This window comes from Gymnoscopelus microlampas, assembly GCF_963454915.1.
Source record: "Gymnoscopelus microlampas genome assembly, chromosome: 5".
Classification (NCBI taxonomy): Eukaryota; Metazoa; Chordata; class Actinopteri; order Myctophiformes; family Myctophidae; genus Gymnoscopelus; species Gymnoscopelus microlampas.
Genome location: NC_139942.1, coordinates 22,017,540 through 22,035,280, shown reverse-complemented (window position 1 = coordinate 22,035,280; position 17,741 = coordinate 22,017,540). Strand labels below are relative to the sequence as shown.

The window sequence follows — 17,741 nt, the reverse complement described above, 5'->3', positions numbered from 1 at the left end:
AATATTTAACGGAGAGTCGACTGAATGATAAAACGGGTTTCCCCATAATGTTTCAACCCTCTTAGGACAAGCTTCAGTAACCCTTCGTGAATTACAAAAAAAAAAAAAATCTGTGCTTTGGTTTTCCATAGTTGGATCGAAAAGTGAATGAGAAACATAATCTTTGTTGTGAAAGTACAACTCAAATACGTGATGTGTTGTATTTCCACCAAAAGGGTAATAATATATATATATATATATATATTATATATATATATATATATATATATATACATACATATATATATATATATATATATATATATATATATATATATATATATATATATATATATATATATATATATATATATATTTTATATATATATATATATATATATATATATATATATATATATATATATATATATATATATATATATATATATATATATATATATATTTGAGGTGAATTTTGAGCAGGGTGACAAGAAAAAAAATATTTCATTCAAGTGCACATGCGGTTTAAATGACCTAGTTAGTAGACCTTAGGGTCTTATTTTTCACCAGTGCTTCTTTTACAGACAGTTTTAGAGTCCCCCTTCTTTGAACGGGGAGGGGGACAAGGAAACTGAAGCTACACCACCCATAACTTCACCAGGCTTTAGAGTCGATGGACTATCTCAAAAGATAAATACAACACTTAGTCTATGTAAAAAGAAACAAAACAAAACAAAACAAAAAATATAAAAGGATAGGGAGAAAAAAACAAACCCAGAAAGGCACCTCCATTTTCATTCTTGTTTTCTTTTTTTAAAAAGAAAGACTAAAAAGAAACATAATGCAAAAATTGTGGAGAGGAAACAATTTCTTACAACTAATGACTAAAAGAAATGGCACAATGTAAAAAAAACAAAATCTGAAATTTGTGAAAAGAAAAAAAAAGATTTAAAAAATAGCCATACAAAACACATACCTTCGGTAAACAGATTAACACTGTTGAGATAACACTCTGGTTTTAGCTGTATGGCCTCCATGGCACATGACAAGGTGAGAAAAGCCCGGCTGTGCTTTCAAGGTACATAGGTACTGTACGTTGGTTTACCCAGAACATTCATACGTCCAAGACCCTCATTTCAACATCTAGTTTCACTAGTAGCCATAAAAACACAATACTGTACACAGTAAATCATGTTGCCGAATAAAAGTCCTTTTTAAAATATATTGTGCCTTTTAGATTTTGATTCAAATTCAAGGTGCATGTTTGCATTTCTCTTGTAAACCATGAAATATGGCTTTCGATTAAAATAAAATAAAAATAGAAAAAATAAAAATGTAAAGCAAAAATCTTTCTTGGTCTACAGACGTACCAGCACTGTATGTTATATAATCCAGATGTAACCATGGTCTTTAACCTTCTGTGTGCAGTAATAGTAATTAATTAGAATAATTTGAGTGCTATGATTTAGTCACAAAGGTGTAATGGTGTGAATGGATGTCCCCACAGAGAGCGAGAGAGACAGATCCTGGCACCCAGATGTCCTGTTCGCTTAGCTGGACGCTGACTTTGACAATCAAGAGGTTGGTGAGGTTGGCTCTTCTTTTGACGTTGATATGTGGGTGAATGGCACCACACCATGTGTTGCACCCTAGATGTTTACATGCATGACGAGACCATCAGTGTGGACCGGCTAAGAGATGGCAGTCTCTCCTGTCCCATTGCTTGACATTCTGATCGTTATGTACATAAAGGCTGAACTCTTTTGGCTTGGACGGTGCCAGCACACATTCATTTGATCTGCAAGACAAGAAGCCAGGTATTTCATTTTAAAAAACGTTTTCAGAAAGAGTCCTGGCGAGACTTACAGGTTCTCTGCAGATAAAAGCAGTCTGTCTATACTCTATACAACCTACATTCCATGCACACAAGGTCAAGCAAATGGAATAACAATAGGCAACCTGACTCTCAAGCCAGTAGTCTCAAGTTTATATAATCTGATTCACCCAAAATGGAGAAACTTTGTCATGAAATGAGTGAGAGAGACGGTAGGGATTGAAATAGAAACTCACTGTTCTTGAGAGGAACTACATTTGAGTCAAGTACTTGTGACTATTCAGATGATCTGCAGATATTATTGGAATCTGCGGGTGGAGACAGAACAGAAATCAAATGAAATATTCCCAAAAAACAACAAGAAAAAAACTTGGATGTCTGCCAGTCAAAATATCTAACATGAATTAAGACATTTTAAAGTACATCTTCTGAAATTGTGACGAGTCCATTGCTGAAAAGGTTGAAAATTATAGAGAAGCAAATTTCAATACAAGTTGCCACAGTTCATTCAAGCGCTAATCAGGGTCCACATTGACTTCTGGCCAGGAGAGCGGGGTAGAGGGGTGGGGTGATGGGGTGCGGGTGAGGGTGGGGTGAGGGTGAGGGGCAAATTGTAAGTAGGGTGGCTCCCCATGCAAATCCACATCCTCCAGTTTGTTGACCTGCACCACTCTTTACATTTCAAAACCCTGGACTAAAAGTCTTAAATAAAAATAAAAAACACCCTGGACAGTATTTCATCTATACTCTTACCATTGGTCATGTTATCCACTTAATCAAGCACTTATTCAAAACGCTAGACTGGAATTCAGACTGATTGCTACGTTTGATGTTTAAAGTGAGAAAAAAACGAACGTAGCGAATCAGTCTGGATACCAGGCTATCAAAACACTGCTTTACGATAAACAGAATTGCAAAATGGGGCAAGCTTCTTACCAACTGATTGCAATTTAGAGCGAGATTACAGGAACGATGAGTTCTTTTCTAAACTAGGAATGGGGTAAAGCTATGCCTCACATTGTACCTCCATAAGCAGCAGCAGGGACAAAACAACAGCCAAGCACCAAATGGCACAGATAGTTACACTGCTGCACAAACTGTGCAAACGGCTCTAAAACAAAATGGAAGGATCTACCTCATACATACCAAATGCATGTATTCGTTGGTAGTCAACTTTGATAAGGAAGAGTCCTCAAAATGAGAAAGGACAAAAGTTGTTTTAGATGAGGGGAAAAAATATTAGATCGAATACAGTATGCTTTTCTACATAGTCACGGCATTCAACTTGTGAAGCTAAATATTGCCCAAATAGTTTCAAAAGAATGTATGATTTCACAGCTTGTATAAGTGATTTTGTAGCATCTTGTGGTATGTGTATACATGATGTTGAACAGTGTGGTGCACTGACAAATCCATAGTGTTAGTCTAACTCCAAGAGTGTACAAATGTAACCAAATGAACGTGGTAAGGGTCCATTTGTTTATATGTGTAGACTCGTGGAGTTAAATTAACCATGAGGATTTTACAGTGTGCAAAAGTGAAGGCCAACAAGACGGAGGGAGTACCCAGCCCACCCCTTCTCTCAGACGGAAGCATCCCAGATTGACCATGTGCATTGAGAGAGAGAGAGAGAGAGAGAGAGAGAGAGAGAGAGAGAGAGAGAGAGAGAGAGGGGAAGAGAAGAGTGAGAGAAAGAGAGGGGCTGTAGAAAGAGAGAGGTACAGAGAGAGACAGAGAGAGGGAGAGAGAGAGAGAGACAGAGAGAGACAGAGAGAGTCGGCAGTAGAAGTGCAAACCTGATTGGCCGAGGCAGTTGCGAAGGGACTTGTGGCAGATGTGGAGGCTGCAGACACAGGAGTACCACCGTGCATCATGGGAACTTTTTTTTTTTGGGAGGGAAAATCATGTAAGCAAAAATCCAAAGAGGTGCAGTGTGTAGCCACATGTAGGTACCAGGCAAATTGGGAAGGAGAAAAAACAAAGGGTGTAAAATGGAGTCTCAGTTTAACTGTCTCCCTTCCTTTCCTCTGCCAACAATGACAAAACATGACTTAGAAAAATCACATGACAGTGTGTTCATGGTACTACACTAGTCGTAGTGACTGCCAGAATTGTGCAGATAAACCACTGACTACGATATAAAGAATAAAGAAATAATTAAGGGACCTTATAGTTTCGAACTAGACACCAAGAAAGCAGTTGATTTAAAACATGCTGTGGCATTAAAGCTGCAATTCGTAACTTTTATGTCCTAGTCGGGATACAAACCCAGGTCTTCCACATGAGAGACCAAATTTATACCACTCGGGTAAGAGGCAGTCCCCGCTTGGCCAATCGAGATATTACACTTATGAGCTTCAGGTAGTACTACTTGTCAACCAGTAGGTGTCCTACCTAACACCAGGGGCTACATCTGTCAATGGAAGAGTAGGCAGATCACCTTCAAACACAGCAGATAGTACTGTGTTAATATACAATTGCTTAAAATAACATTTTATTCATTAAAATAAGTTCCAGATTACAGCTTTAAGCTAATCCCCCTCAATTGAGTCTTGAAGATGAAGTTGGCAAGGCAGGCAGAGGAGATAAGGGCACAAGTTATCACTGATCTCACTTGGGTGTTTTCAAAGACGTTTCAATAGGTTAAACCAGCCAAAGCAGGGGTTGTCGTACAAAAGAGTTGAGAATAGCCAGAGCCACTGGGGTGGTCAAGCAATACAGGTGTACATGGAAAAGTAATAAAAAGGACAATTTAATGTGCATTAAAGATATTTAAGTAAAATTAATAAAACATTCTGCTATTGTGTTTGCGTCTCCTTATGCTTAATTTATACTCAAATGACTGTCACGTGCCATAAATAGCCGAGCTACAAGTTACAAGCTTGTAGATCGGCTATTTCCAGTGCACAACGCCAGTGTGCAACGAAGTATAAATCAGGCTTTAGCGGACAATTTCTTGCGCATAACTTCTCACATCATATCCTCATACCTACTGACACTGTGACTCTCAAATCACCAAAACCCACTTTCAAAATGAGTGATTGGGCGAGGATGGCCAAAAGTTAATTAAGTATGTGACATAAAGGATTCTGCAGTCGGCAAGAACAAGCCACCACCCTTTTTGTCATTCGATGTTGATGATGTGCGAGTCACAGGCAAAAGAGCTTAAAGGTAACTGAAGAAGGAAAGCTGGAACCTACCAAGGCTGGCTGCAGGTGTCATGCACAATATTGAGCCTGCCGATCATGCAGTGCAACAGGAAGTGGATTGGAAAGGGAAGAGAAATCAAAACAGCCCATCACAAAGTTCGTTAGAGTGAGGGGAGAGATAAGGTGTGGGGGGAAAAAAAAGGTTAATATCTTTTGGACAGCACAACACAGCTCATCAGTCATCAGTGATTGGACAGGTGAAGTGATGAACTCATAAGGCAATCAGGAGAGAGTAACGTGATACTTTTGTCTGAAGTGTAATGCATATCAATGTGTAATAGTGGTCATCATTAAGACTAAGTATTAAACATTATATACACACTCTAGACAGAAGTGAGAAGAGAACAGCAGCTTAATACAGGAAGCTAAACACAGCATGTTTGTTTGTAGCCAAACTGATGCAATGGATACAATTCACCAACCCCTCCAGCCCCGATTCATCCCACCAAAGCCGAAAGCCCCCAGCGACCGTATGTCATTAAGTAGCATAAAAAACAATATCATATCTGTCTTCCAAAGACCCACATATTCCCCACTCATTCTATGCATCCATGTTAGGAGGAGTGACTAGTATTGTACTGTGTACTCTACAAACGGGCGTCTCAAACCCGCTCTGAACATGGCGGCCATGCAAGGGCATACAAAGCTCAGCAAGTTGTGTTGAAGCTTTCTTAAAGTGTCCTTAACCTGGACAACTCTGGCTGGCACTTTGAATTTGTACCAGGCTGAGCGTATATACTGTATTTACCCACTATTCACTATGCATTATCATTATCATTATTCCCTGCACTGGCTGTAACCACGGTCTGTTGGTTGGTGTGAGCCTCATCATTGGGTTAGCGTCGGGTAGCCATACCTGATGGGAGGAAAGCAGCCTGCTGCTGAAACTGCATGTTGGCCAGGGCCTGTTGGTACTGGAGCATGCCAGTGTTAAACATTGCTGAGGCACCGTTAGCCTTCTCCATGGCTGCCCGCTTTGGCATGGGAGCCATGACACTATGGGGGATACCCTGCCCAGTCGGCCCAGAGCGACGAGGCGAGAGAGGGAGAGAGAGGGAGAGGGAGAGAGAGGGAGAAAGAGAGAGAGAGAGATGACAGAGAGAAGATAGAGAGGCAGGTGCGTGGAGGAGATGAGACAGTGTGTAGGAGGGAGGCAAAACAAAATGTGGGGGAAAGAAAAAAAAAAGAATAGTAGTTAAGTTAGAGAGGACACCGAAGAGACAACATCACAACATCCTGTATGTACAATAACATCATCATCGTCATCATCATCATCATCATCAGCAAGCAAGCAGCAGTCTAACACAAATACTACACAAGCAGGAGCATGGTGCCTACTGTCGCTACTCGCTAACAAGCATATACTGTACATATCACATCCATACTTTTATCAAGAAGCTTCACTGAGATGATTACATTGTACATTGTACTAGGGCTGACTAAGTGCAACAGAGGCAAGCGTTAACTAGTATAAAACAGCAAGGCTGCTAACAAGAGGTGGAACAGAGAGAAGCACAGAGAGAAGGAGGCTGCACTGCTAGCTCCATGATAAACTATGTAAGCCACGTTTAAGTGATGGTTCACTCCGGTGACAGATGTCGAAAAAGGTCTCATGGCAAGGGTGTGAAATGAGCTGTTGAAAAAAATGTTTTTGCTGAGTCCGACATTCACAAACCTAGGCACCATTACACCTGAAGATGTGTGTGATAACACTAGGGATGCACCGAATGGGAAATTCTTGGCCAAAACCAAATGCCGAAAGGCCGAATATGATAAATATTTATATACTGTACATATATATAATGAATGTATTTGTTTACCAATGTTGATCAGCTACCTGATTATGGCAAAAGACATGATTATGGCAAAACTTAACTTAAAAAATAATCACTGTTATGGGTCCATAAAACATCTATTCAGCACTTTTCTATTCAGCACCTGTTCTTTCGGTGATATTTTTTTGGCGTTGCATTTTTTAACCATTATCGGTCGTTATGTTTCTGTGTCTTTCGGTGATATCGGCCGATATGTTTTGGTGTCTTTCGGTGATATTTTTTTGGCGTTAAAACCCTTTCGGCCGACAGCCGAAAATACATTTTTTAACCATTATCGGCCGATATGTTTCGGTGGCCGAATATTCGGTGCATCACTAGATAATACGGTACGTATTGTATGCATTCATGTCTTGGCATGAGACCATTCTTGAGGTCTGAACATTCATGACAAGGTTCGATGACGGAGTGAACTATCATTTGAACTCTAATCATCTGGGTGATTTTACAGACTGTTGTAACCCTTAGCCCCGCCCCTTTACCCATCAGACATGCACTAGGAACATACATGCACACAACTGGTTGAGCTGCTCCACAACACTAAACATTGACTTTGGACATAGGACTAAAGCCATGCCACCATTTGTAATAGATTTACTTCCCTAACCCTCACTGGCTGTTGTTAGATAAGCTACGGGTGATAAATTGATTGTGGCTCCCGTCACAAATTCCTGAAACTGAATTTGTGGTTGAGGTGAGTTTCGATGCACGAGGATGCACTCTTGCTGGCCCAAAAGAAAGGAAAAAGCCACCATCAGTTTATCACCGGCAATAATGACAGAGCAACAGGAGGAAAAAAACAACAACAACAAACATTGCACTAACACAAGGACGACAAAAATAGCTAAGTATCTTTGTTAAAACACTGCTCTACGACAAAGCCACATGCCAAGCTAAAAGGTGAAAGGTCATAGTACCAGGTCAAAGGTTGCGTCGAGGGGTCGCTTCAGTGATTTGACAGCCGACTGAGTCTTAATTAGCAGGCAGCGAGCACATGATGGCAATGGGCCAATGGGGGTTCAAGCGCATTAACATAAACCAGCAAGCAGAGGTGCATCATGGGGGCAGCAGTGCAGTTTGGGTATAGGTGAGAAAAAACAAAAATAAAAGAAACAAATCATTGGAATGCAATATACAAGGGGATAACAAGACTAGGGCATGCACAGTGTGAATACTACTGTAGCACTACTGCTGAACAGTCAAATGAGATATTACTGTCAAGTCTACGATAGTTAACTGTTGTTAACACAAAGATGAATGGATATACAGCAATATGACAAAATTCTTCAATCATTACTTTACGTGGGTTTCGCCAAGCATACTGGACAGAAAATTAAATACATGTACAATTCAGACGTTTCTGTTTCACTGTGCACATCATAGTCAGTGTCACATTACAATGATTCACCCCAAGCTCTCTGTCTTGCTATATATATATATATATATGTACTGTATACATTATATACATTAAGTACACAAAGAAAACAATTGTATGTATTAAACACTGGTAACTGTAGTGCTGTTACTGCGTGGGCTCTTTTTGTGACATACTTTCTGCAGCACAATGACTCGATTTATTAACGTCAACAGGAAGTAGAGTCGAGGAGAGGAAGTACAGGGAGAATGGTGTCACAGATATAGCTTAAGTTAAACTCCGTCGTGCAAGGGTGTCACTAGCTAAAAAGAACTGATCTACAATCTAACAACCTGCCGCACCAAGACTGGTTGTTAGATTGTAGATCCGTTCTTTTTGGCAAGCAACACCGTCATACTATGGAGTATAAATTAGGCTTAAGACAGACCACCGGACCAGGCCGACATCTACAGTAGCTCTTTGTCAGGGCTCATAGGGTGAGGTGAAAGAGGAACAAGACAGTGACCCTGACATGAAACCAGACCAGGAACTAAACAACTCCAAACATTTCCTCATTTTGACATTTATGACTGGTGTACATTACATTATCGCTGTCTGGTCCGCTTTCATATCACCCCACGTAGCACAATTCTGAGGGTTAAGTTAACCCATACGGGTCACTTTTGACATAAAGGATTTTACTGTGCACTCTGTGGCTTCTGGCCTCTTTCCTTAGGGCGTGTTCACACTGTCCGCCTGTACCTAGTGTGCTTTTTCTGCTGAGAATGAAAGACGTGACATACTCCACGGCCAACAGTGGTATGCGTTCAGATCAAACCCTCGTGCAGGAGCTCTGTCTGGACGAAGCTTGTTTTTAAAGCTTGGGCAGTTTGAACACCTGTTATGGAGGGTTGGGCCAACAATCGAGGCAACAGACACAATTTGTCAGACTGTGTATTTGTCAAAAAGTATAAACTATAATCAACTTTTCAAAAGCGCTTCACTCGGCCAAAAAAAGCACACTTACAAGCACCTTTTAAAGGCCACTACCTCTCTCATTGGTTTTACTGTAAGAAAAAAATTAAGAGGACAGTATGAGCATGCCCTTTCTGTGCTTCCCACTCCAAGCAGATTTCACCCATAGACACTGATATAGTATCTCTTTAATCTCCTTCAAATCTTGGCCCCATTTGTACCTTGGTTCAAACATTGGTTGTAATAGGAATATACGTTGAAACCCTATTTAATATGAACCAATATAGAATTATTAGGCACAGTCTAAGACCCAAAACTACCACAGATTTGGACCTCAGATTAGTGTCTATGGGAATCCCTGACAAGTAATCTATCCTAATCAGTTTATACTAGCACACACACAAACACACACACACACACACACACACACACACACACACACACACACACACACACACACACACACACACACACACACACACACACACACACACACACACACACACACTGTGCGATATATATATATATATATATAAATAATATATATTCTTTTGCCGTGTCTGCCAGCGAGACTGACTTGATCCAAGATGGCTCACTAGTGTGTCGTGTGCACGCGTCTGAATGACTGTGAGCGTAGTGAACGTTGTCTCTAATAAAGATGCTCTCCAGGCTGCTCACCATGGCTGCAGCGGCCGTAGCCTGGTTCACCTGGTGCTGCGCGGCCTTGATCTTGGCCTGCAGGTGGGCCGGGGGGTGGAAGTACTTGCACTTCTCCCTGGAGCAGCGGCCTTTGATGTAGTCCATGCACACGGTGACTGTGTTGTCGTTGGTGTCGATCATGGTGCTGTCAGATGGGTGGGCAAAGCGACAGTCGTTCTCGCCCCGGGAGCAGTTGCCCCTCTGGTACTCACGACACACCTTAGGGGGAGCGGGGACAGATGGGACAGGTGATGAGAAGAGGCAAGTGTGCGCTGCTGCTTTTTTCCTTCTGTACTGTACTGTATGTGGGACACCAGAGGGCAGCACTTTCTTTCACATTAGCACTGACTAGCTCTGAGCTAACGTCTCCTTACGTGCCTCAGAAAGGCACCACGTGCACATGTATGATGTTTTTGCTTGCTTGCCACGCTGCATATCTGCTTCGTCAGTGTTTTGTGCATCTATGGCATGTACACGCTATGTAATATATGCAGTACAGGCCATACCGTCAAGGGGAAACCTAGTAGAAATGCCTCTCTGAGTGACGGAGGATCTAGAATGTGTGGGCTGCTTTGTTTTCCTGACATGATGTCAATGACAACCTTAACGCTGAGGGAGATAAGAGTGGTGTTTGTGCTATTGAAAATATTGTTTACACAGTTTGGGGTTCTTAGACCCCATGTAAGAATAACCCAGTAAAACAATATGATTCAGAAGACAACATTGCGCTATCATTGTTTACAAAATTTGCAACAATTACTATCACAATTTAGGCATTTAGCAGACGCTTATCCAGAGAAACTTACAAGTGCCACTTGTAAGTTGACACTCATGCCTCCCTCGCCCTCATGTGGATTGTTGGATTTCTTTTTGTTTTTGATGCATCTTCATAAAGGAGAAAATGAACCACACTAACTAACTTTGATGGACTTCACAAAGGCGTTCCATTCATTTTTGACCACATGGCCTCTATTTGCCCGTGTCTGTGCATTCCATCTGTTACCTCCAGTCTGTCTGTCCTCAGCAGCTTCTGCGCGGCTGCGGCAGCTGCGTTGGGGACCTGGTTGACGTTGGGGTTGGACGACATGAGGACAGGGGTGTGTTGATGGATCTCCTGTGCCATCAGGCCTGGCGACACCGGCCCCAGGTAGGGGTTAAAGGCTGCGGATGCCGCGGCTGCTGCGCTGGCGCTAGAAGCCAGTCCCGGGCTCATCGAGAACATGGGCTAGGGAGGGAGGTGGTGAGGCAGGAATTAAACAACGTTGGGTAAAACGCGCATGTGTTACAGACTGAAAGTGCCGCGGAGAACGGAACACACAGAGGGCCCTATTTTGCGCCTCTCAACTCATTCACTGCCAGGAATTAATTCATTAACGAATCCGTCTACTGTACCCTTGCCAGCGAAAACGGCGATTTTATTGTACCTTTGAAAAATCACGGAATATTCTCTGTGACCGAGATCCTCACGGACAGGGGCTCGTTGCACGCACGGGGGTCCGATAGCGTCAGGAAAAAAAATGTGCCCGCCGCGATCCTCCATTCCAGAGCTATGGCCGTTTCAATGTCGCTTGTTTTTTGAAAAACAACAGAAATCTGAGAAAAAAATTACTTTTGTAAATCCTTTACGTGATCCATCTGGTCACGTGATATCTGGGTGTACTCTTCTTCGTTGGTGCTTGGATCATTCACAGCCCCCCCCCCCCCCCCAGAATTGGCAGAATTGGATTTTGGACGTAAATTACGCTAATTACGTCCTTGGCAGTGAATGAGTTAAGTACCAGGTCTTATAACTTAAAGGTAGGGTAAGTGATATTTTTTGGTTAAAACAAAAAGTATTTTGTTAAAAGGTTAAAAGACTATATTCTGATAGTAATCATTGCTATAGAGTGTTTTTTCAGTAACAGGAGTCTCCCTGTCTCTCTAGCTCTTTAATAAACAGAAAATACATTTTTCGGTAGGTGTCAAAATCTCAGCCAATCAGGAGAAATTACCCATTTTTAAGCTTAATTTGTATAGTGTTCCAGTTCCAATTTTGCATGCTCATTTCATAGTGTCATCACTTCCAATTTCACTTGTTTAATCTGTATCTTGATTGAGTTCTCTGTCCTGGTTGGATAAAATTGGAAATGAAACTGAAACTGAAACAAAAATGCATTTTCTGTTTTATAAAGAGCTGGAGAGACAAGTAGACTCCTAATACTGAACAAACACTCTATAGCAATGAGTACTATCAGAATATAGAGCTATTTAACACTTATTTTAACCAAAGCAAATCACTTACCCAACCTTTAACTTAAGACGTGGAGGCGTGGCCAATGCTATTTCACTATTTTGAGTAGCCCAACATTATTGGCCACACTCATAAGTTAAGTCATAAGACCTGGTACTTAAGACGCGTAAAATATATTAGGGCCCAGAGAGCGGTTAGCGTTTTGGCTAATTGTGTCCAATTGTGAAGGTGCACAAGGAGCAGTCAGCATCAACACAAATGTCAGCGCACGGGATACAGTATGTGTGTGTGCGCACGTGTGTGTGTGTGTGTGTCCCTGTTCATGTGCTTGATCTCACCATGTAGGGATGTAGCTGTGGTATGTTCATACGTGTGTGCCCTCTCACCATAGGCGGTAGCTGTGTGCCGGGCATCATGGCATTGGCCAGCTGCATCTGCTGGGCCAGCATGGCCATGTTCTTCTGCTGGATGAGGTTGTTCCTGCCATTGATCTCCAGTTGGGTCTTTAGGTGGGCAGGAGGATGGAGGTACTTGCAGTTCTCCCTGGAGCAACGGCCCTGGTGGTGGTGGAGGTAAAAGTGGGGTAGTTAGTATCAACTGTGCAACTGGAAGATTGTTTTGTGCATTTTCTAATGTCAGGTAATGACTAATGACAGGTCAAAGTAAAACAATAAAAAAAATAGGCGCAGCAGTGTTATAGACAAATACATACTGATCAATACTCACGTCATATTTGTCTTATACAGTAGCTACTATAACTCCATAGCACAGATTTTAGGTGCACCTTTGATCTTGACTGATAATGAATACAATTTACAATTTGCAATTTGGGCATTTAGCAGACGATCTTAATCCAGAGCGATTTACAGTAAGCAAGGTAAACTGAGGTAATACATCAAATGCATAGAAATAGTAACCTAGGATCACATACAATAAGAAGTAAGTGTATTCCTATTTGTTTGTGCTATGTTCATGCTGGGTTGTACAGTGGGGGAAAAAAGTGCTGTTAATGGTTTTTGATATATCCAACGTTTTCATTATGTTTTTGCAGGTTTGTGTATTTGAAAGAATGTAGGGATGTCATTGTGTCTTGTATAGTCAACCATTTTGGAGCAATTTAGCCTAGAAGTGGCTTCTTCCAACTGCATACGGCAGCAAAATATAATGTTGAATATGCTATATCAAAAACCTAGTCTTGGACCAAGACTTAATTTTATCGATTCTGACATTTGCATACCGGTATCTCTGACACAGTCTTGGACACTTCTCCAAATTGCCAAATGTGTTTAATGACCGAACTTCTCCATAAATGTACAAATTCAATATATAAAGTTGTTACCATAAATGTAATTGGTTTCTGTAATATTTCATATTGTTCAATAAAGAGGTGTTTTAATCCCGTCTGTGGCTGAATGTCATTGTAGTTCCTCGTTTCCCAGCACCACTACACCCATTATTTGTACTTTTTCTGTAAAGCACTTGTGCTTTATTCTTGCTCTGTAAAGCACTTTGAGCTGCATTTCATGTCATGAAAGGTGCTATACAAAAAAAGTGTATTATTAATATTATTATTATTGAGGAATACAGGGAACTCCTGGCACAGGCGGGATTAAAACACCTTTTTATTGAATGGTAACATCCATGACTTTAGGGTAAGCACTTTATATATTTTGAATTTGTACATTTATGGGGAAGTAGGGGCATTAAACACAGAATTGCAGTGGCTAGTGTCCGAGGCTGTCAGAGATACACAAATGTCAGAATCGCCAAAAGAAATCTCTGGTAGTCTTGGTCTAAGGCATCAAAAACCATACCAGCACAAATTATGAATTTTACCGCACAAACAGCACAATTGTAACACAAACAAATAGCAAAACATTGAAACAACTTCCAACATTTGAACCACTTGAACCCTAGCGTCACTATTCTGAGCATGACATAACAGGCGAACAAGAACATGCAACAAAAACAACACCTGCCAAGAGATTTGGTGTAGAGGGAAAAAAGCAGGAGACCAAGGATAGACACCTGGACCATACCGGTCAACTATGAATATAGGGTTTAAGTGGTAACAACTTTAGTGTTTGGCTGTGGTGGGGCGCTAGCGTCACAGATGTGACCTGAACTCAATTCAAGTTCAAGTTCAAGTAGAGTGTACTGTACAGTGTGTGCATGCATGTGTGTGTGTGTGTGTGTGTGTGTGTGTGTGTGTGTGTGTGTGTGTGTGTGTGTGTGTGTGTGTGTGTGTGTGTGTGTGTGTGTGTGTGTGTGTGTGTGTGTGTGTGTGTGTGTGTGTGTGTGTGTGTGTGTGTGTGTGTGTGTGTGTGCGTCAGGTCAAAGGAGGTTGTGACAGGCATCGTGGGACATTCAGCAAGGCTAAACGTTTAACAGCCTATTAATACCATGCACTCATATGATCCATAGATGTTATATCACCAGCACATCAGGAGGTTTATGCTTCAAAGCCTGTATCTAAGTCAGAGATCCCTTTCTGCTAGCTAGCTGCTGCGAGTATCCAATTATACTGTCGGTAGTCAGGGAGAGGTGGGGGGGATCTAGGTTCAACCCCAGAAGACTGAGGTCACCATAGGTCAAGACTGAGTCTGACACGCATACTCACGTAAGCGAGAATGCATGCACATTAAACGTGGGCGCAACTGAGGTCATGTTCATACAACAGGTGGCAGACACATGTCGCACACACACACACACACACGCACGCACGCACACAGACAGACACACACACACACACACACGCACGCACGCAAGCACGCACACACGCACACACACACAAAGCTTTGTATTTGCTGTTTTTCTTGGGCCACACAGCTGAGCTGACTGTGGCAGTCTGAGGTCTCGCTTGCTGACAGAAGTGTCCCCGTCGAGACTCAGTCTCAGTACTCCCTCGTGGCTTCGTCTCCCTCCCTCCCTCCCTCCTCTCCTGTACTTTCACTCGACACTCGAGCGCCGGACAGGTGTGAGGCAATGAGAGGATAAGCGGCGGAGGACATTCAAATGACTACGAGGAAGAGTTACATTAATATCCAGTAAACCGTGTCTAAAGTGTCTGCCTGGAGTTCACGTCTGCCAGCACTCACACATTCTCACTTGGCAGGTGACAACCATATGGATGGACAAGAGCCCAATTAACCACTTTCACCCGGGCATCGATATTTTGGGCATGTCATTATAGGCGAAAACCTTTCAAAATGTTTTAAAAATCTTCCGAAATTGCAGATCTACAGTACAAGCTCACAACACGTCCCTATTTTGGGCATATCATTCTAGGTGAACATTTTTAAAAACATTTTAAAGAATTGCAGTTCTTCAAGTCATGTCATTACAGGTGAAATTTAAAAGAAGAATAACAAATATATATTAATAACAGATCTATAAACTCACAACCACGACAAATCAATGTGCTTGGAGATCAGCCTTTTTCTTTTTTTGTGGTTATATCCCCCATTCTCAACCAGTAGCCTACTCCTGCTGACTCAAGATTCAAAGCTCCCCAGCATCTTCTCTCCCTTGTCTAATTTATGCCATGTTCCTGTCATGTTGTTTCATTAAGAAAAAAATAAGAAAACGAACTGCTCTCTAAAAAAACAAAAGGATGATCCTCTCTGTGATCCTGTTTGTACATATTTCCTGGGTGAAGAGCAAAGGGCCAGTTGTGCAGTTTAAAACCCATCTAAAAGGCCTTAAGCCTGTCATAAATTCTCTAATTAGGCTGGTCTGATGTAAGACCGGCAATTGCATTAAAGATGATTACCACATCACTCTGATGCTGAGCCAAAAAACAAGAAACAAAATGAGCCAACCTCCATCCAGACTTAAGTTAAGTTAACATAAAACCCTGTAAGCCCTCAGTTGTAATTATGATTAATTACAACTCTACTTTTAGCTATTAAAATATCTGACAATAAGTCCTATTGTTTATCTTTGTTTAGCAACAGTCCTCTCATGAACCATACGTGTGAATGACATATACTTTTCGTGGAAGGTCCAAAGGATATGCATGAAAATTGTTTGAGAAAAGCTAAGAGCTTGGTCAAACATTTAGGAAATGATTACATCTTTCTATTATAACATTTAAAACATAAAACCACTCATCAGAGGCCACATACTACAACAACACCTAAATGTTTTTTTCTTCTATATTTGGGATTTATGTTACCTAGAGAGGGCTGAGGTAGATTAGTGGGTCACACCCCCGTAATGGCCGTATGCCACTTACACTACAGGTGAGACGTTTTGCCTCAGGACTGTGTGTGTGTGTGTGTGTGTGTGTGTGTGTGTGTGTGTGTGTGTGTGTGTGTGTGTGTGTGTGTGTGTGTGTGTGTGTGTGTGTGTGTGTGTGTGTGTGTGTGTGTGTGTGTGTGTGTGTGTGTGTGTGATAGGGAAAGAAAACAAGAACATTAGTGAGTAAAGGTGTGTTTGTGTGTGTGTGTGTGTGTGTGTGTGTGTGTGTGTGTGTGTGTGTGTGTGTGTGTGTGTGTGTGTGTGTGTGTGTGTGTGTGTGTGTGTGTGTGTGTGTGTGTGTGTGTGTGTGTGTGTGTGGGCGAGGGGGTATTGCCACAGGACCATGTCTGTCCCAGGCAGACCTGGCTTGTTGAGACTTGAGACAGGCATAGATGCACACAATGTTAACAAAGTGACTTTGTGTTCTTCCTCTGTCCTATACCAGTATACGATCATTAAAAAAGTATTCAAATACGCTGTGTGACCGGTCGCTCAGAAAAGAACGGATTTTTAACTGAAAATCAGTTTAGCGGGTGACGCGTTCATACGACAAAGGCATAAAATGGTATGGGTAATAGAAGCCCCTCTGGATTGAAGTGACAGATTAATGACTCATGTTCACAATGCACACAATGGACGCTGATGGATGAAATCTCCCCAGGGCTGTGTAATCGCTCACTTGAGTCTCACACATGAGCTGCCGCCGCTGTGTGCTAGCGAGCCGCGACACGGTGACACGAAGCAGTGGCAGTCAGCACTGTAAACAAGAGTAAAGGATAATGGACTACACAAAGCCGTCTGGCGGGGGTGTATACATACACACAACACAAAACAACTGAACTAGCAAGGGAGAAAGAGACCTGGAGGAGGGAAAAAAAGAGAACGACGGTGAGATAAACTCAACCTCGCATGCATGGCAGAAATGTTTACATTTTTTTGCCCTGCAAGCAGCGGGTCTCTAGGAATGGCTATGACGGTCGGCCTGTCTGTCCCTGCGTTCACCACTTAGGTCGCAATTGAGTTGTTATCTGGAACATTGCTGTGGAATTTCCTGTGCACCTTCATGCTTCCCAGACCGTGGCCCCTATACTGATTTTGGTCACCCAATGGTCTTTATTCCAGCGCCACCTTTGGACCAAACTTTCCACTTGCACACAAGTTATCAAAAAAATCTAACAGGCAGATTATCATGAAACTTGTGCTCTTACTTATCATGAAAAGTGCTGCATTCATGCTCACCGGAAGATTGCCCTAACAATTTGAGTGACTCCATGACCTTTCGTCTAGTCAAATGCCTCCCTCAGGCCAAAATATAAACCTTTCACACAAGATATCTCATAATCTAACAGGCAGATTCCAGTCTGACTTTGGTGACCCATGGCTTTTC

At 41.9% G+C, this 17,741-nt stretch overlaps 1 protein-coding gene across 11 annotated transcripts in view; it reads right to left on the bottom strand.

Annotated features, from left to right (window-relative positions):
- Window positions 1–392: 392 nt before the first annotated feature.
- Window positions 393–17,741, bottom strand: part of mbnl1 (muscleblind-like splicing regulator 1) — a 59,273-nt gene continuing 41,924 nt past the window's right edge. For 3 of the 11 annotated variants that reach the window (XM_084058527.1, XM_084058523.1, XM_084058526.1), the window contains exons 3-12: window positions 12,451–12,669; window positions 10,886–11,107; window positions 9,862–10,101; window positions 7,772–7,825; window positions 5,879–6,032; window positions 5,014–5,049; window positions 3,610–3,692; window positions 2,960–2,986; window positions 2,050–2,121; window positions 394–1,777 (exon numbers count right to left, since the gene is read on the bottom strand). In XM_084058527.1, coding sequence (XP_083914653.1) covers window positions 2,065–2,121; window positions 2,960–2,986; window positions 3,610–3,692; window positions 5,014–5,049; window positions 5,879–6,032; window positions 7,772–7,825; window positions 9,862–10,101; window positions 10,886–11,107; window positions 12,451–12,669 — 1,092 coding nt within the window. In that variant the 3' untranslated portion in view covers window positions 394–1,777; window positions 2,050–2,064. Of the gene's footprint in view, window positions 1,778–2,049; window positions 2,122–2,959; window positions 2,987–3,609; window positions 3,693–5,013; window positions 5,050–5,878; window positions 6,033–7,771; window positions 7,826–9,861; window positions 10,102–10,885; window positions 11,108–12,450; window positions 12,670–17,741 lie in introns of all 11 variants that reach the window. The other 8 variants (XM_084058525.1, XM_084058529.1, XM_084058528.1 and 5 more) reach the window with 8 other exon arrangements.